Below are 23198 nucleotides of genomic sequence, written 5' to 3'. Positions count from 1 at the left end.
CCACAACTCCCAAATACGAGGTTAGAAAATTTCAACAACAAACAACTCCCTAGAGTTTTATTTGTAATTTTTTTCAATTTGTAGCATAAATAAATAAATGAGATGAAACTCTGTGAATAATATGTGGTCCAGGCCGGTTAGAGTTGGATTTTAAGACTAATTCCTAAATCCATCCCAGTTACTACATCAATTCAGCCCAATCTTATGGGCTAAATTCCACAAGAACTCTTAATAATGCGCGTATTGGGTTGGTCAGGGCGGGTTATTGGGCCGATTTGCACCCCTTGTGCATATACGGATCCATAAATATCTCTGTAGAGATGGAATATATCTGCGAAACGGCTATGATAGGGGCTACGATTTTTGGTGCGATCATCGGGTTTTACAAAAGAAAATTATATAAATTTACGGTTGAAAAAGGGATGGACTGAAAAGTAGCTCTCGATTATTTGACGCAGCATCATGTCTAATCCGAGCTGTTAGCTCGACTCATTGAAGGCGTATTTAGAGCTTGGCCAATCAGGAGAGTTATTCATCTCTAATTCAGCCAATTGAAATATAACCTCGCATCTAGGGTTCCTTCGGGTTCAATACAATTTTGTTACAATCACACACTAGCGCATATTCGTACTTCTTGTTCGTTGATGTCTTCTGTTCTACTCTTTTATCTTGCCAACACTCTTTGACTATTTCCTTGTAGCTATCAAAATGCTCTCACTAAATCAGGAACCTTGAAAAAACGAAGAGAAACTCATGGAACTTGATGAATCAAGAAAAGTATCTTGAGGAAATTAGTGGGAATTGTCTTTTCTCACCTCTGAAATAAACCTGCAGCGCATATTACCTGGATAGTTTCCCCTGAATAACGGGTCTTGAAACACGGGAATCTCTGTTCGGATCCTCGTTCTCCTTTTGGGGCGGGGATGGGAGTGTAAAAGCAAATCTCCACCGAGAATCGGGACGGGGATCGGGTATCAAGGACAGAGATAGTGATATCCAGCCCCGCCGCCAACACAAAATTTGGCTGAATCGCTTTAGGTTATAGCAACTAAAAAATGTTCTGAACTAACTCGGCTTGCCGCCGCCACTACCACCCGCGCAAAAACAAGAGAAGAAAAAACGAGGTCACCACATTCCCAGCCTTCATTTACAACCCCAAATTTATAGAAATGATAATCCCACAGTCCCCACGGCCCACACCCTCTTGAAAATTATCATGTGTGCAGTTAGAGGACTCAGTAGATTTGTTGAAACAAAGCCACTAGCAAGAGCCAAATCCACAGTAAGCATTGTTTCTTTGCCTCACTGTGCAGTAAAAGAGCCATAAAACTTTCCTTCCCATTACTGAACATGAAAACTTTGCACTTTTCCATCTCCATTTTCCATGTGTTTTATTAGTGCTCCCAATTCCTAGTTAAATAAATTAAAGTACCCAACGGGGGGGGGGGGGGGATATTAAATAACTCCAATGCCTCCGGATACAATATAATGACTCGTAACACACTCACAGTTTAGCCTGAGCACAGTATCCCTGTTTTGGTCGACAAGATTCCTAGGCGCTCCCTCAATTCCGAAGAATCACACTATTGGGTACCTCGCATACATTTTCTATAATACACGAATGACCTCTCAAGCTAGAGGAACAGAGGTGACTTTGTACGAGGGTCTACATAAAACTCTATGTTAGTTGTAAGGTGCTGCTATCGCATTTACTGTCAGTAGCCTTAGTCACTTCTGTTAAATTGACTGTTTGTTTTGCTTCAATTATGGACACAATGCTTTGTTTCGATTAGGATTTGTTTACAGAAAGGCAAGGGAAAAAGAAAAGAAAGCAACAGGCAAAAAAAAGAAGCCAAATTCTTTGCATTCGTTTTGGTAGGCAGAAAAGCAAAGTACTTGTAAAGTCTGCTATATACATAACTTCATTGGAACAGGGCCATAGAGATTGGTTAGACAGTTACTCTATAGACCATCAAATCTTTATGAGAACTAACGCATTAACATATGACCAGTTCAATAATTGCTCCCAATTTTTCAACAACGAAAAGCAAGATAGGCGTCTGGGTCTTTTTCCCAAGAGCCTAGGAGTCATTTCTATAGCTGTATACTAAATCCACAACATCTATTACTTATTTCTTGATGCTCAATATAACTCTCACCTTCCTGTGATTTGCCCTAGTCCGACATCTTTCTATGAATCCACAGTTCCACACCATGTTTCCTGGCCATGAAATTTTTCTTAGAATATATTCACACAGCATTTCATCAACTTTCAGCAACCCCATGGATGAATTCCAGCATCTGATTATCACACAACAAACGAGTTGTATAAGCATTAATGTAAATCTTCAACATGACAACAGAGAACAGTCAAGTCATAGCTCATTTTTCTTAAGACATAAGATCCAATTAACTTGACTACCGGTGTGACAATGTGTACATCGGTCTACAAATTTTTTCATTCCAATACAAACTGGGAAAAACTACTGATTGTACAATTTCCAATGCAAGGCCACAGCAATAAGATTGTACAATTTCCAATGTAAGGCCACAGCAATAAGAAACTGTAGTACGTATGACCAACACACGTATAGTAACCAAACAAGCTGCAATCAAAGTCCTTAACTCCTCAAAGCATTTGATTTCTTGGAATGTTCCATAAACCACACAGGAACATATGTGATGACGAAAGTACTCAACAATAGAAATCATACACAAGGTAACTCTAAAACATTTGCAAACATCTCAGCAGCAAAAATTATTTTTTATGCAGCAAATGTCGTAGCCTTTTGTTGATGGTAAGCATAGAAAATTTAATGTCCTAATCAAACAAATTTCCTTCTTTAGTCCGTGTCCTACCCGCCTTGCACTATAAGAAAGTACAGATAATGCCAACAAGTCTAGAACTTCAAAACACTCTTCACATTTCGCAAAGCATTTTCACGGATAGCTATGCACTTTTCACACATTCCAATGAACTTTTTAAACCTTAACCAGTACCCCTTGGCTTGTGGTTAGCATTTTCCTATTAGCAAACCGCAATTTTCCCTTCTAGCATTAGCCTGTTACTTGATCTTTTTTTGCATATATGCAGAAAAAGCAGCCCCTCTTTTCCTATTCCTCATCTCTATTTGTCGTCTTCTACATACAAACAACAAAACCAACATCATCAAGGGTGAAGTTACAAACACAATCATACAAGATCCGAGATCAAAGCATTATCCCACACGCAAAGAATGTGAAGTGAAAACAATGTGACCAACCTTCTAACCAATGCCGATGCTTAAATTACACCAGAAAACAGATAACGTAACGTTCTAAAACATAATCAAACTACAGTGCTCACATTTGATCTATACGTTATGCTTTTGGTGCATATGCTTATGAAGGATTTTATTCAATGGCTAAATTTAATTGAACATGGGATGATATGAAAACCAAGCAACAAAACTTCATCGCACTGCCACTGCCCCGTAAAACAATAATATTAGACACACAGGTTTAAAGTATATCATGATAGTAGTACAAAAGCAACATTGTATCCAACCTGAAAATCCTGTGGCAGGTCAACACCCTCCCTTTGTGTCTTCCTCTGCTCATAATCCAGATCATCTGTGGGCAACTCATACCGACAAACAGGACACGTATTCCGAATACGCAACCATGGCACAATGCAGTCCCAATGGTAAAGGTGGCAACAAGGTAGCCTCGTCACTTTCTCCCCCACCAAAGCCTCATCTTTACAAACCGCACAAACATCACAATTCTCTTGCAAGTCCTCCTCTCTCAACACCAAACACGGAAGATTGTCCAGAACAGCTTTGGAAGCAGGAGGACTACCCTTCACGGCACTTTCATTCTGCACAAACTGCCCAAACACCATTTCGTACTCAGCTTCGAATGCATAACCGTCCCTAACAGCTAAATACGAAACACCGTCAATGTTGTTGTCATCGTATTCGTAGGTTCTGCCCATGTTATATACAGAAAGACGAAGCTCCCTTTGTAAACTCCTTACTAGCTCCCGCCCAATACCGCGTATACCTTCCTCGGCACTCGAAAGTTCAGAATATACCGAGAGTTCGTCGAAGCGACCAATCACAGAGCTCAAACTATCCCTATCATCAGCCCTTTGGCCCACTTCCTCCCAGTCAAATTCTTCATTGCTGCTACCCCTTTGTTCCTCAAATCCAAGACAATCCCAAAAGAAGGGAATATCCGAAGCCCCAAATGGCTCACCATGATTCTCATCCCGAGCCACCTCCTCGGAATCTGTATCCGATTCGATTCCGACGACTCGGAGACCATCCCTACTCGAATTCGCGCTAGAATTGGCTAAAGAATCACCCAATTCGGAAGCGACAGAAACGCTATTTATTCCATTTGGGGACCCAAATCCTAACCCTAACCCTAGCTCCTCCTCCTCGCGATTCGATCCGTACCCATCAAATCCCTCACTGACCCCAAAACCCACATCAACCGTCGACGAATCGCTCAACTCAGACCGGAGCGCAACACAACCGGTTCGCATACGCGACCCAAACACTAACCCTAGCTCCTCCTCCTCCCCGTCATTCGGACCGTATCCATCCCTTCCCTCGAAAACCCTAAAATCCTCTATCAAGGACCCACTCGATTCAGACGTAGGCGACTCAAACCCTAACCTTGTCTCCTCCTCCCCGCGCGCCTCGAAAACCCTAAAATTCACGTCGTCGTCGATCAAGGAGTAAGTGAAAACGGCTGCAGGAGCGGCGCCGCCGAACCCGACGCGGGACCCGAACCCCAGGTCCGACCCGTAACCCGAAGCCAGCCGATCACTGCTCCGCTCAATGGCCCTGAGGGCCGCGCGGTTAAACAGGGAATCAGTGTAGGGCTCCGAATCGGAATACGGATCGTCCGGTGCGAAGAGATCCGTGATGAAATTCGCCTGGTCGTTGGAATAGGAATCCTGAGTCGAATCGGAATACAAGGACGAGTCCGAGTCGGAATCGGAGTCGGGGTAGGAGCGGAAGTGGTAGGCGAGGCGGGGAGGGAGGGCTGGAGCTGAATTGATTTCTAGGGTTTCGAAATCAGGCAGTGGTTCTTGTTCTTGCTGGGGGTGGTGATGGGAGTTCGACATTTTCTTGGGAATTTTTTTTTGGTGGGATTTGGTTTGATCGAAAATCTTGATGTCGAATTTATGTGCTGAATTTTGTTGGAGGTTATCAGTTAAAGGCTTTGTTTGGCTAGTGTTATAAAGAGGGAGGTTTTCGAGGTAATAAGAAAAGAGTGAAAGAAAAATTGAAAGTAATAGTCGGAGAGCACTCTCTCCCCTGTTTCTCTCTAAGATCTTGGCCGTTCAGAACGTGTTCGGACGGTTTAAATACGCGCTCGATACAGCCACGTGTTCCCAATTTGCAACTTAAAAGATTGTCCGTAAATAGGAATTGCTAATTGTACGAAACAGCTTTGCACAACTCTGAAGACAAGAAAGAGGGGCAAAAAGTCATTAATTAAGTGACAGGTGATACACACAAGTCATAACTAACATCCGAGTCCTCAGGACATCTCCCAACCGATTCCATCCAAGGTTAGTGGACAGGTGAACTAAGCTGTCATCTTCTATTTAGCATGTCAGATTAATAGGTAAGATGGGAGTAAGAACGGACGTGAAAATGGCACCTCCATGTCCGGGCAATGTAACGGTTACGGTGATGCACTATCGGGGTGTAGTGCGGGGAAAACTATGCCGTCTTGGTGCTCTTTTGAAGAGTTCCTTGGAGCGTTTCTCCACATCCAATCAAGTCCTCTAAACGTTCACGTAATCATCGTCCTAGTTTCAGTAAGTATGCCCATAAAGAGAATTAATTTTTTAAAGACATTAACGGTGGAAAGTAAATAGTACTCCCTCCGTCCCTAAATAAGTGTCCGGCGTGTAAAACTAGGCTTTACAAAATATGCATATTTTTTATTAAAAAAATTAATTTTTTTTCACAATCTAATAGAACTCATTGCTATCTATTAATTTGTGAAAAAAAAATTAATTTTTTTAATGAAACAAATACATCTTTTTGAAGGCCTAATTTTGCGCGCCGGACACTTATTTAAGGACGGAGGGAGTAGTAGTTAATACTATATGTGGCACTTTGTTGATTTTTCACTCAAATCACAATTACCAACATTCAAACATCTTCATCATTGTGAGTTCTCAATTACCGCCTACCTTTTCTTAATAGAATATGGATGTAAAATGGGACTTACAAATAGCCATGTAATCTCAGCATTTAATCGTGGGAGAGGAAAGAACCTGAGAGCTGAAAGGGAGCACTGAGAGCTCCTCCTTCGGGAGGAAGCCAAGATTCCGGCAAGGCTCTAGCGAGGGAGGGAGGGTGGTGTGAGGTGAGGTGAGGGTTTTCACCAAAGAGAACAGTATGACAGTATCCTAGATTCGCGCGATCAAGTTTTGAAGGGTAAAATGATATCGTTGGTTAAAGTTTTGTGGAGTAATCAGCGTAAGGAAGAGTCCACGTGAAAAAGGGAAGATGAGGTTAGAGAGAAGTATCCGAACTTGTTTTCGGCTTAGAACCAGTTGCTGTAAAACTAACAAAGTTTTCACCACTAAAAATAGTTGCATAAACGTGCCAAAGTTCTTTGTTCTGTTCTCTGCATTCATTTCACATGGATTCAGTGCGACCCTTCAGGTATTTTTGGCTTTATACTGAAAAAAAGCATATCCCCCAATACAGATCAGAGGTCACTACATTGTTTTCTATTTCCCCAAGCCCTCGCGATCTCGAGCGAAAGTAACGTTCTAAACATTTTCTACAAGACTGTCACAACCCATTCACTGCACAAAACTGTTCTAGCAATCCGATTCCTACTAGCCTTCTTTCCCAGTAACCTTCCTTTCCCAAGTTCCGCTCGTCTGCCGTTGGTCTTGATCCTTGGAAATCTACCATTGTGCTTGGTCAAGATCACGCTTGATAAAACTATTGAACTGCAGGAGTAGCCCCATCTCTTTCTTCTATAGGTAGCAGATGAACCAGTACCTCTGGAAGGAGATTGGGCTAACCATTCCATCAATGAGCATCACCGAACGTACCTCTGGAAGGAGATTGGGCTAACCACTCTGGAAGGAGATTGGGCTAACCATTCCATCGATGAGCATCACCGAACATACCTCTGGAAGGAGATTGGGCTAACCATTCCGTCGATGAGTGTCCCCGACTGTGATCTTCGTCGGACCAAGCACCATGGGAGCTTACCAACTATCAAGGCCCGTGGAGACGAGCAAAACAGTAGACTTCAAGTACGAAAATACTCCCTATGAACAACTTTGAAGAACAGCACTGAAAATAGGCTTGCTAGTAAAACAAGATGCGTGTATGGTATGATGAAAACAGAACAAAACAAAAGAAAAAAAAACAAAAATTGAAGTGAAGTGAAGCGAGAAGAAGCCCTGAATGAAAGTTGCAAAATTTGCGGTAACATTCAAGGACGTCCATTTTGAAAAAGCACACGAAGTTTGTTGATGACTTGGGACCTTAGTTACACGAAGCGGGAGCGGGGACGGAAGCGGGAGCGGGGACGGGGGAGTGGATGATCATAGAAGTGTGGGAGCGCCATTGGGAGCGGTTAGGAAAAATTATTAAAATTATAAATATATTTTAGAATTTTATATTGTTAAATGTCAATATAAAAATATTATTTTACCACATAAAATATTATTATTAAAATTATAAGAGCATCCGCAATGGGAATAATCAAAATCAATAATCAAAATGTGTCACGTTAGCATTTGATTATCCATTTAATTCATAATCAAATTTAACATTTATTTCCACATTGGTTATTTTTGCATCCCTAACCAAAAAAAATCCCACAATACACAATGCGCCTATATTCAATCGTAAATGAGTTCCAATCACGCATCCGACCACACCAAATTATTCGTCTCGATGAGACGATTCCAACATGCTGTGTTTTTGAGTTATTGAGTTTTGAGTTTGGTTATTGGGTTTGATTATTGAGTTTTGGTTATTGATAAAAGTTGTTAAATTTGGTTATGGAATGGGTGAAATTTGGTTATTTGCTAAAAGACATGTAACTTTGCTTATTATAATGTAAGGTGTTTTTTGAGTATTATTATTAAGTTTGCTTATTCACATCAATTTGCTTATTACAATGCGGATGCTCTAAGTTTCTAATTATATTTCAACATTTTAATTGTAGCACATGATTACACAATAGAGCTCTTGTGCATATTAAATAGGCATAAAAGTTAAAGGCATTAGTAAGAATCTAGAAGGTTAATTATCAGATGTGCACACCAACAAAAACAAAATAACTTTAAAGGTACCAATTGCAGCTTGAATGGTAAATCTCTCAACCGTTTATTGCGTGTAAGTTCCCGTATAGGTAAGGAACGAGTTCCCGCCGTCATTGGGACGAGTTTCTTAGAGTTTCCTTCGACGGGAACGCAGAAACGCGTTTCCGTCGAAAAAACGTGGGCATAGTTGAAGGTCCATGCAACTAAGCTGGGACCACCATCACTATCATCATTGTCATTGTGGACGCTGAAACACAAAAGCTGTCAATGCTGCAATCGCAAGTGTGAGAGCCGCCATAAAACTGTACTTCAAATTAAGCTGTCTTGCATCGATATTCCTCACAGTCTCAAGCTTGGATGCAGAATCTGCCGGTCCCAATTTTGCCTCACCAACAGGCATATTATGTGGTCCTTCGCCCACCTGTAAATCAAACAAAGATGCTAAAGCACAAATGCTACTCCATTCATACTTCCTTCACCACAAGACTTATGCAGAAGCGCAAAATCCTTGGTAAACAAAATTTTTGTTAGGAATAGATCAAATACAGCTACATCATTCTGTACAGCAATTCTGTAAACAAATTATGCAGGAGGGTCACTCTTGGTTTAAGTCGAGTGGTCACGTGTACAAAGCACATAATAGTAAACAAAGCATTTTCAGACATGATCTTAGTCAAAGAATTAAATTCAGAACTAGCATGAGGGCCCAATCACTGGAGTTCTCAGCAACATATGCATATGCCATGTAAGATGATAACATGAGAAAACTGGCAAAGAAAATTCACAACTAGGCCGCTCGGGAATGGAAGGAGGTTTCATAGAGAAACAAAGACAAATTCTACAGAATAAGAAGACTTTACAATCAAACTACTATACAGGAGAAGAGAACAATCAGAAAATTTGACTCTTCATGAATGACTCATCGGAATCACTCAGAGATGGACAAGATAAAATCCTATATAAGAAAGGCTAAAGCACAACTTCTGTCACTGTACTAACCGGAAATTTTTTTAGTGCCAGGCGGGTACCACGTGGTGCCCGCTCGCGCATCCGAACCATCCATTTCGTTTTTGAACGGCTCAGATTTGGAGAGAGAAAAGGAGAGAGAAAGTATTGGGGTGAGAGGAGAGAGGGTTTCAATCCGAGCCGTCCAAAAGTGTATCGGACGGCTCGGATGCGCCGAGCAGGTACCACGTGGGATATACCCGCTCGGCACTGAAAAATCTCTCGTACTAACCAGTTAAATGTTCAGATTCACCAGGCTGCACAAGTTATAGAGAAAGTAAGCTCCAACATGTTGATGGGATTATTTAACAATATTCCAGTCATGTATTGTTTTTCAATAGAAATATACAGAGCCAGTTTCCAGAAAACACCAAATAATTGCATAGCACTAAGAAATAGATCTGTTCTTTGACCAAGGTTAACTTCAAGTTCTTTAAAAATGGCTTCTCCTACTATTTTGAAAGCAGAAGCTACTAACTAGGTCAATGTCAAAGAAGCTAGGAAATCCTACAAATGGTTTCAGTTGTATTGAAGGGAAAGGCATCTCTTCAATGACAATTGCAACAAAGTAACAATATCTCCAAACACAATCTTGGATGTACAATTCAACAAATTAAGTAGCAGGCTAAATATCAGACAGAACACTTACCTCAACACTTCTAGCTGTGAAATTACTTGCTTCTTCAGGTTCTATCTCACAAGTTGCACTACTGAAACCATGTCCTCTACCATCGTGCCTCACACTTCTAGAAGGATCCTTGTCAGTTTGCTGTAACAATATTTTATTCCCTCTTTCAAGTGAAGATATCTGGCGTACAAACACCAAGCAGCAAATTTACTTGAAGAATCAGGTATAAATAGTTGATTCACTGAATTGAACCATGGATAACCCCATTGTATCCCTATTTTGTTTTAAACTTCCGAAAGGCCCTTTGTAGAAGAACTACTGAAAAAGGGGTGAGCAAGGGAAATCAAAAAGCCTGCGAGCTGTACACAAAGCTAAGGCTGAAAAGTATGTTTTTCAGAATAAAAAAACCCAATATAGATGAGCTAACCCAGTGTTTCTTCCCACTGTGTTTGAAATTTTGAAAATTAACAGTGTCTCTAGCCACTCTTATTTGGTCAGAAGAGGGGCAGGGATCCCAGGGCTCAAACCCAGGAACCGAGCATGGCTTACTCCTGAGGGGTGCTTTCCACTGCATTTTGCTCCTGAATATCAATCCTTAGTTACTGTTTAGTGTGAATAAGTCTACCTCTGAAAGTGGGATTTTTGTGTAGTTGTCTAATTTACCCCCCAAGTTCACGGATATAGGCTATACCAAGTACAGAACTCGTTTGGGAACGTTTTTTCTACTCAAGGAATTCCAAACATGGTTTACGGTAAGTTCTACACACTCATATTGGCAATTATAAAGACCAAATGAGACAAAAAAAAAAAAAAAAAAAACCTGACACCAAACCTTGTGTCAGGATATAGTGATGACCTTTGTGAAAGACGGTAATAATACGGTGCAAAAATGTAATGCTTAAGGTTTCCCCCAAATGCTAGGAATATAATATGCATTTAAGTGGCATGTACTGATGTACAAACATCCACATTGGAAGGGATGATTATCATTATTCGGCATTTGAAGTCAGTTGTGGTTGTTAATGGCAAATGTACAAACATCTTAACTCAAAATGAATTTGAAAGGAACACAGTAATAAGCACATAGTGTAAAGGGAGTTGGCTGGAACCGCCTGGAAGTCAGTTTTTCACCACAGAGGGGTAGAACATGTCAGAAGCCCTACCTGAGAAACAACTACCCTGACCAAGCTAGTACTCCCTCTGTCCCTAAATAAATGTCCGGCCCGCAACCCTAAGCCTTTAAAAGGATGTATTCTTTTCGTTAAAAAGTTCAAACTTTTTTCATAACTTGAAAGAACTCATTGATATCTATTGATATGTGAAAAAACTTTGAATTTTTTAATGAAAAAAATGCATCCTTTTAGAGGCTTAGGTTTGCGGTCCGGACATTTATTTAGGGATGGAGTGAGTAGCAAGCTAGCAAAGATTGACGTGCCCAAGTGGGTGTTAAAACATAGAACTGCGTCATAATTATGTGATCAAGGTACCACCAATAGTCAAGGGTCCAACATGCATACTCAGTAAGTCAATTGACCTAAAAATTCCACATTTCCTTCTGTATTTCCAACGACACTCTTATCTGAAAAATAGACGTTATCTATGCGGCTAAGGTCAGGATGACCGGCTCTGTTCTTTACCTTCCCTTTCAACAGTGACAAAGGTCAGAAGAGTTTCTTGTACCAACCACATAAATTACACGGCTAAGATCCTCAGGCTTCAGTTCCAACAATGCAGGACTTCGGGGATTGAATAGTTCACCCTTTTATTCAGCCTCATCAAGAACAACACGAGATTACAACCATTGAATTCCAAAAGCTCAGAAATACTCTAATTTTCGTTTAGAAGTATGCCAGCCTGCCAGGTAAGGTAGGAGCAGATACACAACAATCCCAATCCCGCTGCCAAATCAGGCTGATTTTCCTTACTGCTCACCAAACCAACCTCATTAACTACTCTATGAAGCCCTATCAATGAAGCATAAGTTACCCACTTAAACTAATCAACTGGCAACCACTTCATTAGAGGTGCTTTTCTTTTCCTTTGCTTTGTTTGTTGTTGTTGTTGTGTTGTTTTTATTTTTCTTGTGTGTGTGTTTACAATCAATTTGGCATATATAGAAGAAGATCGACATGGTAGATCAAAACCTGCTTGTGAAGGCGTTCTCTTTCAAGGGCCAGTTGCATCACCAAATTTGCTATCACCTTAGTCCGAACACCAATGTCCTTTGCCGTTGCCATTTTAGTTTCTTCAGCTTGATGCAGAGATGCCTCCAACAATCCCAATCTACTCCTTAGAAATCTCAGTTCGTCATTGAGGTCTGAGTTGGACTCACATAAAGTAATACACTTCTCTTCCGCACTATCAGCCCGACAATCAGCTTTAGAAACCCTTGACTTTAGATCCTCAATTAAATGTTCCATGTCATGGATTGTAGAGTATAACATGCTTTCTTTCTCCTGACTTGCTTCAGCAGATACCAATGCATGCTGTAGCTGAATATCAGATTCTCTCAACTGCCTCTCAAGTGAATCAAGCTTCTCAGAGGTACTTTTAAGAAGGGCTGAGTCTTCATTTAGTTTCATATTAGTCTCTGTTAGCAATTTACACTTGGCTTCTGCACTCTCAGCCCTGCTTTCTGCACTAGAATTTTTTTCCTTCAGATCCTCAACTCCCTTCTCAATTTTAAGCTCAGATTCTTTCAGATGCTTCTCCAGTGAACTCACCTTCTCCCTTAAAGTGGAGGCCTCAGAATCAGCAAGGGCTAATTTATGGTCTTTAGCTTTCAACTTTTCTAATGATTCTTGAAGCTCCAATCTCAAGTTTTTTTCACGTTGAAATGAACCATTAAGATTGAATTGAGCAATCTGAAGCTGACCCAATGTTTCTTTTGAAATTCCCATCAGGACCTCAGCAGCATTTTCTGCCTCAAACAACCTTTCCCAAACAACTGCTGCTGCTTCTTCCATGTAGAAAACATCTTGTTCTGAAGAGTACAACCTGAATTTCATTTCTTCCTCACTTTGTTTTGACTCGCCTACCTTCTTCTCAAGATCCAACTCTCTCGCCAAAGATTTCTCATACATCCTCAGGAAATGCCTCTGTTGTTCAGCAGTCTGCATTTTGATCTTTGCATTGTGATCCAAAAACTCACCACTTCCTAAAATGCCACCACCCTTCTCACCTTTCCCTGCCAACATGCATGTGTATCATTAGAGTGTGAGTAACAATTTTTCAGTCTTTTGCCAGCAAAGATGAGAATGTCATACATCCACAAAACTTACTCGTCCGCATTTTCCTCTTTTAGAGCCTAACTAACAAAAGCTTCACAATGAGGACCACCTTAAGATGGATGCAATCTGAAAACATTTTTGGTTCATGCTGGTTACCAAAAATTAGCCAGATAGTTTTTGGCACAAGAAAGAATTTGACCATTTTTCTCCTACAAAAGTAAAGTAAATGAAGCAGAGATACTCAAAGATAAGTGGCTTACAGTTTTCTTCAACACCAAAACTTGACAGGATTCTCTGGAAGTTGGCAGATTGCACCCTTAATTCAGAAACCTGGTCTAGTGATTGCTTTAATGACTCCTCAGAATCATGCAGTTTATCCTCCATCTCCGCCAATGCTTGTCCCAAGTTCTTGCGTGAATAGACAGTCTCACGGGCCTTTATAATCTCTGACTGGATAGTAGACATGAAATTATCGAGCTCACTGACCTCCGAGTCCAAAACTCCAGACAAGAGATTAAATTCCATTGCCTTCATAATAGAATCACCACAGATATCCTCTTTATCCGATACAAAAGCCTCAAAATCACTTTCCCTTGTTGCTATGTGCATCATAAGAATGTTTAAGTTAACCAACTTCTCTGAAAAACATGCTAGATCTAGTTCAACTCTTGTAAGAACCTCGCTTGTATTTCCAACTATTTGCACTAAATCACCACTAGATGCAATACTTTCAAGTGAGTCAATATTAGTAACCATACTTTCAAGTGAGTCGATATTAGTAACGATACTATCAAGTGAGTCGATATTAGTTAACTCTGCCTCTGGCTCTGCAGTATTGATGTCTTCATTAGGAGCACTGGCCTGATGAACAGCATCTTCATCCATCCCAATGGTCCAGTTATTCTCTTATTTAAAAACCTGAGGAAAGAAGAAGACGGGCGCTCATTCCTCTATTTAAACAAATTAGAGAATCCTTTCCCAAAGGGGAACTCGTTCTCCAAAAGGAGGGAGTCAAAGTCTTCGTGTTTGCGCGGCAGACACACACACAGAGAGAGAGAGAGAGAGAGAGAGAGAGAGAGAGAATAAAGTAATAGTATCAAAAAAGGGGAAAACAACTGGAATTTCCCAAAAGTATGCAATTGTTCATTATTAAAATACTTGGCTAGGGTTTCCTATTTACAGAAGAAGAGAAACAGTTGAAGGAGGAACAAGAACAAGATACAACGGTGCCTACAAAAATTTCTTTCTTTCTTTTTCACCGCCAACCAAAGAGGTTTATTAATGTGAAAGAAGTAAAAGAAGCAAAACGGTTCTCCAGAGTCTATACAAATCCACCAAAATACTCCCTACAATCAAACAACACCCTAATCTCCAGATATCAACAATAATGGAATTCCTGTAAAAGGGGGAGAAACTAATCCCCCAAAAGGTGACAAATGTCATACTCTATCCCCCGGATGTGAGAAGAAGACATAATCTATCCCCCAATTGACTTGATATTCTCAAACTTATTTTTGAAGACCCTAGCATTGGGCTCCAAATCAATAACCCAAAGGAGGGAAAATTTTACACAATTCCACAACATCTTCGCCTTCTTGTTGCAACCAAAACTCTAAAGTCAGTCCAAAAAGAAACAGGGAACAAGTAGCCCAGGCCCAAAAAAATATCTGCCAATCCAAATACACCATGCCAAAGTTCATAATTCACCTCTCCTTTTTTTCAAATATCTACTGCATTACTGCATACTGTGTTGATTCACATTGCGATGTAGTGCAATGTAAGTAGATGTTACACAGCATTAGTCCATCATTTCCTTCCCATCTGTCAATGTAAAGCTGGCACCAATACAACTGGAGCTACAAAATTCTAGTAAATTTGGACAACAAATTAAATCAGGTTAACACGCATTTAATTTCATGTTATCCACTTGTGTTCATAATGGATAAAATGCTTCAGATGCATAGCGCCGACACCTCATAATAGATGTTAACAACCTTTTTCATTCGTACAACATCAAAAGTTATCCAAACTCACCAGACAAATGATCTATTTCTAATGTGCATTATCATGACAACTGGATGATACAACATGGACACAAAATCCATACGTATGAAGAAGACCCAATAACAAGAAGAAACAGTCAAGGACTGGAGGTACACCAAATAGTGTATTCGTCAGATCACACTATTTTGAACAATCCAGCATACCGAGTCAGAACACGCATTCCTACAACCAGTAGACTATAAGTATTCATTAACTTGTATAAGATGATTTACCAAAATGGAAGTTGAAGTATTTGAAATGCAAAACAGTCAAGGCTGTAAATGTAGCAAGATTCTCATTTAAATGTGCTTCAGAATCATAGTTTGCAAAAAAAAAAAAGCCTTCAGGAAGTGTTCAAGATGGAATTTTAAATATATATCACTCTAATGTATGTCTAAAACTCAATTGTGCATTCAATGTTAGAATGCTTTAGATCTCTCTCAAGTCTCAACAGCAAAAAAGGCAATATTGTCATCAGGCATAATAAAGTGACAGGATTGTAAACTAGAAGAACAAAATGAACTGAATACTCACTCTCTGCAATTAAAGAATTATATAGATTCTAATAGCCTAATCCGTATTGACTAAATATCAAAGGTCCTCCAAGTCATGAAACAGTGAATCTTACCACAACCCCTTTATTCCGTTAAAGGTGAGCTTATCACAGCCTAAACCCTCGCTTTTTAGAGTACTTCACTACATACCCTTAGCACATAGGCAGAGGCAATAAGAGACAAGGGGGGTCTAGTGACCCCACTCACTCTGATTTTTCACAAGAATATTTGATAATTTGCAACCCAATTTTGCTATTTTGACCCCACAAAAAAATTCTAAATTGCTCCAACTTGTTTTAAATGCATAGAAATCTCAAGCATTTTCTTCTTTTTGAGGTTGATAGTGCTAGAAATGAGACTATCATGCATTATTTTTCAAATATAACAAGTCTTTAAAGGCCAATTATGAGGCAAAAAATAATTATTAGGGCATATCGATCTTAATAATTAACCTCTTACTTCAGTTATTTCTGGACTTGTGCGTAGAAAAAATATATTGCATATGAATCTAACTTTTGACCCCACTAACCAAAAATTCTGGCTCTGCTCCTGCCTGAGCACATAGCAAACAAAACTAATGCGCACCGTCAAATATATTTCACTATCAAGAGCCATTGAATTGCTCAAGATGCCAACCAAAAAATGGTCACTTTAAAAGGAGTTCAATTGTTCAAATAGCATGAACAATGGCGCTCCATCACCTTGAAAGGCAAAATGTGTAGTTGACAGCTTAACCACCCCCCCCCCCCCCCCACCCAAAACAAAAGAGGAAAAACAAAATTAATTAGAAACATACTAGCCCATACGGTGAGGGAAAACAGAGATGCCTAATACATCACCAATAGCTAGTGGAAGTATCAACGTAGTTTTAAAGTCATTCGGTCTGAATGCTACATGAAGAACATAAGCTGGATGACAAAACAGGAAGACTCGGGTTTTTATTCCACTTGCCATCAGCATAATAATAAAGAACAATTAAGTGGAATAAAAAGCAAAAGAAATGTCTTGGGAGAGTCCACTATATGATAATTCCCACAGTCAAGTAAATATTCCGTGATCTCCCTTTCATCTCCATAAGCCGAAGTGGTCATTGTTAGACCTTCAAGTTGATACTACAGTATTGCTTCACATGCTCCAACTGTCAAAGCTTATTGCAAATAGTTCTCTTAACAGTTTCTATCGAAAAGCAATCTTTCAATTTAGTGGCAGGGTACTCCAATCTTTTTTCACTACTGAGGCAACAACTAAAATGATTCCGTGATGAAACGAAATGCTCATGTCCTAGCCTCTCGATGGAATGTCATTCGCCTAAATCGTCCATCGTCGAACGGGATTCTGTTTCTTCTTACATTCTATCCTTTTCCAGTAATTCAATACTTCAGATTAAGAAGTCCCAGGAATAGCAATTCCCAAGCGCTGAAAAATAAAAACCTAAATATGTACACACATACAGTTCAAGAAAAAACACTATGTATATTATACACATAGATAAGATTTTTTTCTGATTTCTTTGTCTATCTAATGTTGTATAACTTACAAGAACAAAGCCAAAGAGAAACATCAACCTAAATCAGAAATTAATACTATCCAGTCGATTAGAAGAAGCGACCGACATCAGCTACCGACCTCAAAAAACTTGCAATGTGAATGAAGATATTTACTGATCAATTCAAACCGAAATCAATTTCTCTCAATTAATCGAGGAGGGAGAGAAGAAAATTTCTGCTGAGGATTGGAAAGTAGGGCCGTATGAGTCCGTAGATTACAAACAGAAATCCGAAAAACGATCGGGGAGGAATGTTACCTTTGAGAAACTTCGCGCGGCACAGGGAGGAGAGAGAGAGAGAGAGAGAGAGAGAGAGAGTGTATGTGTAACTAAATTAGTGCGCCTTGATAATCTCAAACCAAGCACATGCCACGTGCCCATGTCGTGAGTCATCAGTGGGGCTATACGTTGTATGGGCCTGGGTCTTGGGCCAGAGGCCACTCTGCGGGTCATGTTTAGGGAGGTCGGTAGCCAAGAATCTATATAAGCGGGGTTTCTTTTTTTTTAAATCGGTAAAAGTAACATTTTTAAGCGGGACACATTTTAAACGAGTCCAAATTTGTTTGTCGGAAATTTGTTTGTCCCCGACAAAGAGGGTGAATAATACCCGCACTCTATTGGCTTGTGCCATCACATAGGCCTCACACTTCTTTTTTATTGTCGAAATAGTTAAAGTTTTATTGTCAATCATACAAAATAATCGAATACATCAAAAAGACAAGTTGTCACTCTCAAAAAGAGTCAATAACTAAATATGAGGCTTAACTTTCCAAGTTCTGATGCCAAAACCTCACAAACCTGTGAACCAACACCAGCACCAAACTCACGAACCAAAAATATTACTTGCCAAAAGCCACTACCGGATTGAGGAAAATCAGAGTCCAAGGTAGAGGTAACTAGACTAGGAGAAACCCAACCGAGAGAAGAAGAAAAAAAACAGTAAACAGGGACAAGCAACTCCACGAAGCCAACTTCCTCGATCGCGAGAACATGCTAATCTTTTATGTATCGTTCCTATTCTACCGAATGTCCACGAAGGGACGATCCTGGGTTAATTCTATTGTCTCCAAAATAATGCGTTGGTGGCTCAACATATAGTTGCATGATTGAACTGTAAGTCTGATTTAGCAAAATCTAGTTCAGTCTTCAGAAATCAAGCTCATATACCAGAACCCAGAAACATGCATTTCTCCTTAGTAAAAACTGCTAGTTTTGTAGTTAATTTGCATTTCTGCTGTCTTGGAGTACCCCTGGGATCATTCTGGACATGTATCAGAACCCAGAAACATGTAAACCAAACACTGGTTAAAATGCTCAGACAATCGCGCGCCAGGGCGCATCCCTCGCGCGCCGGGGCGCACCGTCGAGCGCCAGAGTGAGATAAGCGCGCGATAGTCTGCCTCTGACCAGTGAGTGGCCTTGCACGGATAGCTCGACCTTAGGCCATTATTTTATCCTCACACTGTTTATGAGGTATTTTGTTAATTTGTAGAGTTTTTTCAGTCTTTAAACTGCTTAGAATTGCCTATCAACTACTATATAGACTGCTTGGTTTGTCCTAGGTGTGCACTGGTCCTTCCAGAGCCCAGAAGGGAATAAAATTCAACCTGTTAGTGGGATATCAACTCGCACGCGATTGTATGGGTCTGTCGCGCGATGGTTGGCTTGCACGCACGTAGATCCATGCATGCAAGTTGGCTATTGTCCGTGTCACATTCATACAAAGGCACACTGTTTTGATATCCGATCGCAGTTTTGGATTTTATCTCATTTATTTTTCAATATTTCATCCATGCATGCTATTTTTCAATCACATCCTGCAAACTGTTACAGCTTTAATCCCTGATTAACTGTTTTCCTGCCCTAATTGGCTAAAAATTGATTAAATCAAACAGAATCGCAAATGTTTTCACAAAATGTCTAAGTAGAGACCGATCTCCAGATTGGGCGAGAAGGGTGCCTTAAAACCCTTGACCTCTCGTAACCTGGCTCCCGAACCCAGATATGGTTATGACGGACTGATGCCTTCACCTTTTTCAAATCAAACAACGCAGCGAGCGTTTCAAGTTCGGTTCCTTGGGTGTCGGACCTTCAAATCCAAGTAGTGACTCTGAATTGAGCGATCGTTTGCCAAAAAAGTGTGCTCATCGATCCGCCCTTTTTCCGAACATGCTGCCCACAGGACGGTCACGATTGGACTCCACAACTTCTTCCTTACTTCCAACCGTAAAGAAGTTCAAGTCTATGAATCGTGGGTGGGCCTTCTACCCTCTTCATTCTTCTCTTCGGGAGAGAACTGCAAATTCATAGAGCGAGAGTAGGGACCAATCCCTTGTATTTATTTATTTTTTCTCAAGCGGAAAATCATACATTAACTTAGACGATCAAAATCTACAAGCCAGATAACCGGCATTTATAAAGGTTCAAAAAGACTACCTTGTATTTATAACCTTATTACATAAGAGGAAAATGACGCATTGGATCGAGCGCTTATATATATTGAATTGAACTAATTTTTCGCAGGGACTCTCGAAAAAATATTTTACATTTTAATAAACAGCTTGGTTTATTTGTATGGGACTCATGGTAAGCCTTACAAAAAAATCCGTTCACAATCTATACATATTTTGTCTGTATGGGCTGTACTCTAACTAATAGTTGATCACTAAATAACCGTGGGCTATCTGATCTTCTCTTAGCTTTTATTGCATTCTAAACCTATCCGGATTTTTATTTTTACAAACATATACAATAAGTCAATAACCTCTATGCTGTCCAAATTAAGCCAAGAAAATCTTGCACGTCTCTAAAAATAGAGAAATTGGCATAGGCTTCTTTGCGGGGCCAAGAAGATGATCAGTTCGATCACAAGTGAATCCAAAATTGACCCACGACTGTACGAAGGCCCTGAACACAACCGTTGAGTTCCATTCGCTTAGGAAGTAGTTAGAGGAGTTGGATCCTAGAAGCAACTACTAGGACAAAGTTCACTTTAATCTCCCGTGATTTAGGTCGTGTGCAGAAACACTCTTTATGGTGCAAAAATGTGCACATAACACTATGTGATTTGTAAATTGTACAGACACACTCTACCGTTACGTAAGATCGATTATATTAAACTCTACTTATGAGCTCGTCTCATCCAATAGCAACACATCTGTCTTTCTCTTTCCTCTAAATTAATTGCTAATCCTTGTCATGAATCACGATAAACTAATGTCAGACACGAGTTTAGAATCCATATTACATAAGTTAATACTATGAAAAAAGTGACCAGTTAATCGCATTGCCTGGATTCGATGTTCAGCACCACCTCAGCAGTTTTACACTTGTCATCACGATAACCACAAGTTTATTACATCATAATTAAGAAAAATAACTTGATTAGGGTAGGTGAGGAGCACTTCATTAATTGTTAATTAATGGTGGCATTGACGTTCATTAGTGCCTAATTACTTATTACGCGACAAACTTATTAATGGGGCACCAACGGTGACGTCCACATACCATTTTTTATTTTTTTAACATAGGATGTATCTCAACACCCTAGAAGGATGAAACTAATGCACATAGGAACGTATGGTCTGCGATTAGGTGGGGTGAGGGCGGATACCACTATCCCCGTCCCCGATATCCACCCACCCCTACCCAATTCCATCTCCACCCCGATCGGAGATCCAAACCTTAAAAAAAAAATTAATTCGTTTCATTACTAAAAAAAAAAAAGAGAGGGGGAAACAAAACCTTCATTAGCCCCACACATAAGCAAAACAGACTAGATATATTACATCAATCAAGTACTAAAAGTTTATGTTATGTGCACTTAAGCACATAGTAAACCATGCGGAAGGTAACAAATTCATTCAAGGGCATCTACGTGCTATCATTTGTTTTTGGCATATCATGGTCATTTCAAGTATGTCACTACTGGAATGTAAGAACTCAACACAAGATTTTAACTATTTTCGCCTAAAACATCAAGAAAGATGTTTGGTCCACATGCGAAAGAAAGAGAGAGAAATAATATACTGGTATATATATATACAAGGATTTTGGAGCGGAGCGGTTACTGGGCGGGGACATACACACACATCCACCCCCTACCTGTTCCCCGATTTTTTTGAAAATCATCCGTGACCCCCCAACAAATATTGAGATGTCACGCAGCAATATTCAAAAGATACCCTGTACTTGGACTATCCTTCTTCTTGTCCATCCCTTCATCCTGCGTGGCCGATTACTACAGTTCCTTCCATGACTTCTCTTCCCTTCCGAAACCTGGCCAATGTCTGGCTATCTAGGAGGAATCTCATCCAGTTACTTAGATATGGTAGATTAAAATGTGATACCAAAAAAATTGATGGCTGAGCCATATGTGGTAGGAAACTCTCAAATACGTATGATTCTAAGTGAAGGCATTGAGAGTGATTAAAATACTTTCTTTGTCCCAATTGTCTTATGCATTTTGGAATTTAATAATTTTCTGGAAGATAGTAGAATTAAAAGCTTTGGCCTTTTAAAAAATCATTCAAATGTTGTTATCTCTCTTTATTTAGCTCAAACAAAGGTTAAATCATTTCTATGTAAATTTTTGTACGTCTAGTACTTTAATGCCTTGTTCTCTTTACAATTCAAAACGAATTTTTCAAAAAATTTCTCATAGATTCCCTCTACTTCCAACATTTCTCTCTTTATCTCTCTCCACTTATTACTCCTACTATTTTTTAAAAAAATTTCAAACACCAATCTAAGTAATGAGTATTTTAATAAGGCATTTAGTGTTTAACTTTCACAAGTAATTAACACTTGAACTTATCGAGCGATGACGTTAATTTCTAGCTCATTTTCTTATTTGAAACCAACTGCCTCTTAAAACCAAGTTCAAATTCCATCTAGAATATCATTTTTTTTTATAAATAGGTGTCTAAGTCAGCTTGCGTATACCTGAACTAATCTCAGGATCCTAAAATTAATGATCGAGCAAATCTCTAGTAGCCCTAAAGAGGCGGAAAGCACCTAGGATATTTCGAACTTGAAAAATCTTAAGAGGAAGCAAATTCCTAAGTACCATATCTTGACCACCAAACCAACCTGGCCTGTGGGGATTAATTTAGAATATCATTGACAATTACAACTATAATTACTATTTTTTTTTACACTGACAATTACAACTCGGAGAAACTTTAAAGAGAAACGCATCGTTAGCCTTAGGGCCTGCTTGGTTCATATATAGCTCATTGTCCTATTTGCTCATTGATAGATACACGTACACGCAAAATAGTTGAGCATTCGTTTTGTTATCAACAAGCAAATAAGCTAATTCCTAATTTTTCAGGTTCATAAAACTGTTTATTTGGTAGAGCTCGTCACGAACATCGACCAAAATAATAATTATGTTGATCAAATACTAATCAATACCTGATTAGAGCAAATTTTGTATAAAGAAAATGAATTCAACACACTCGATCAAATCCACGTTTTTTAAGATAAATGAGTTAGCGGATATGATCGTCGAAATAGGCTTGACATGGCTAAAAAAATAATTGGTGCACCGGGTGCAGCTGGCTTCTCAATTCCTAAGAAACTTGGTCAATTTTGAGTGCAAAAGCAAACTGTGAACTAAAGACCATCTATGGACCTCAGTACCTCACGTTCTTTTAAACACAGAACCAAAATCTGATTAAAACTGAATATTAGGAATAGATGCTGATTAAAACTGAATATTAGGAATAGATGGACTTTTGAAAGGACTCATTTTACTGATGAGATTCATTACTGCGACTAAGCGTATTGTATATGCCAAATTGTCATTTTTAGCTAATTATAAGCTCGTCGTTATTGAGGTTGGACAAGCGGTATGCAGACTTATCAAGAGCATCTCGAT

General features: G+C 39.6%; 2 protein-coding genes across 3 annotated transcripts; both read right to left on the bottom strand.

Moving 5' to 3' along the window:
- Positions 1-1842: 1842 nt before the first annotated feature.
- On the bottom strand, positions 1843-5240 carry LOC131336464 (uncharacterized). The gene is made up of 2 exons (XM_058372323.1): positions 3548-5240; positions 1843-2301 (listed from the first exon to the last, which is right to left on the bottom strand). Exons 1-2 carry the CDS (start codon positions 5117-5119, stop codon positions 2266-2268), a joined length of 1608 nt encoding a protein of 535 aa, XP_058228306.1. The 5' UTR covers positions 5120-5240; the 3' UTR covers positions 1843-2265.
- Positions 5241-7329: 2089 nt separating this feature from the next.
- LOC131336173 (WPP domain-interacting tail-anchored protein 1) lies at positions 7330-17665 on the bottom strand. 2 transcript variants are annotated; one of them, XM_058371905.1, is made up of 6 exons: positions 17573-17665; positions 13432-14089; positions 12086-13128; positions 9963-10121; positions 8524-8729; positions 7330-7522 (listed from the first exon to the last, which is right to left on the bottom strand). In XM_058371905.1, the coding sequence occupies exons 2-5, from the start codon at positions 14054-14056 to the stop codon at positions 8544-8546; spliced, it is 2013 nt and encodes a 670-aa protein (XP_058227888.1). In that variant the 5' UTR covers positions 14057-14089; positions 17573-17665; the 3' UTR covers positions 7330-7522; positions 8524-8543. The 2 variants fall into 2 exon arrangements, with proteins under 2 accessions (XP_058227888.1, XP_058227889.1); XM_058371906.1 differs by lacking the exons at positions 7330-7522; positions 17573-17665 and adding an exon at positions 17395-17534 and having other exon boundaries at positions 8249-8729.
- Positions 17666-23198: the final 5533 nt, after the last annotated feature.

Source organism: Rhododendron vialii, chromosome 8a (genome assembly GCF_030253575.1).
Source record: "Rhododendron vialii isolate Sample 1 chromosome 8a, ASM3025357v1".
NCBI classification, from domain to species: Eukaryota; Viridiplantae; Streptophyta; class Magnoliopsida; order Ericales; family Ericaceae; genus Rhododendron; species Rhododendron vialii.
The sequence above is the reverse complement of the archived record's forward strand: the minus strand, read 5'-3'. Positions and strand labels throughout refer to the sequence as shown.

Bases quoted from the DNA above. Each gene is read 5' to 3' on its own strand.
- LOC131336173 (XM_058371905.1), bottom strand. From the start codon at position 14,056: ATGGATGAAGATGCTGTTCATCAGGCCAGTGCTCCTAATGAAGACATC. The intron at 10,122-12,085 runs GTTTTGATCTAC...TTTGTACGCCAG, and splicing joins GAGAACGCCTTCACAAGCAG to ATATCTTCACTTGAAAGAGG. The intron at 8,730-9,962 runs GTAAGTGTTCTG...TTTGATTTACAG, and splicing joins TCACAGCTAGAAGTGTTGAG to GTGGGCGAAGGACCACATAA.
- LOC131336464 (XM_058372323.1), bottom strand. From the start codon at position 5,119: ATGTCGAACTCCCATCACCACCCCCAGCAAGAACAAGAACCACTGCCT. The intron at 2,302-3,547 runs GTTGGATACAAT...TGTGATAATCAG, and splicing joins ACCTGCCACAGGATTTTCAG to ATGCTGGAATTCATCCATGG.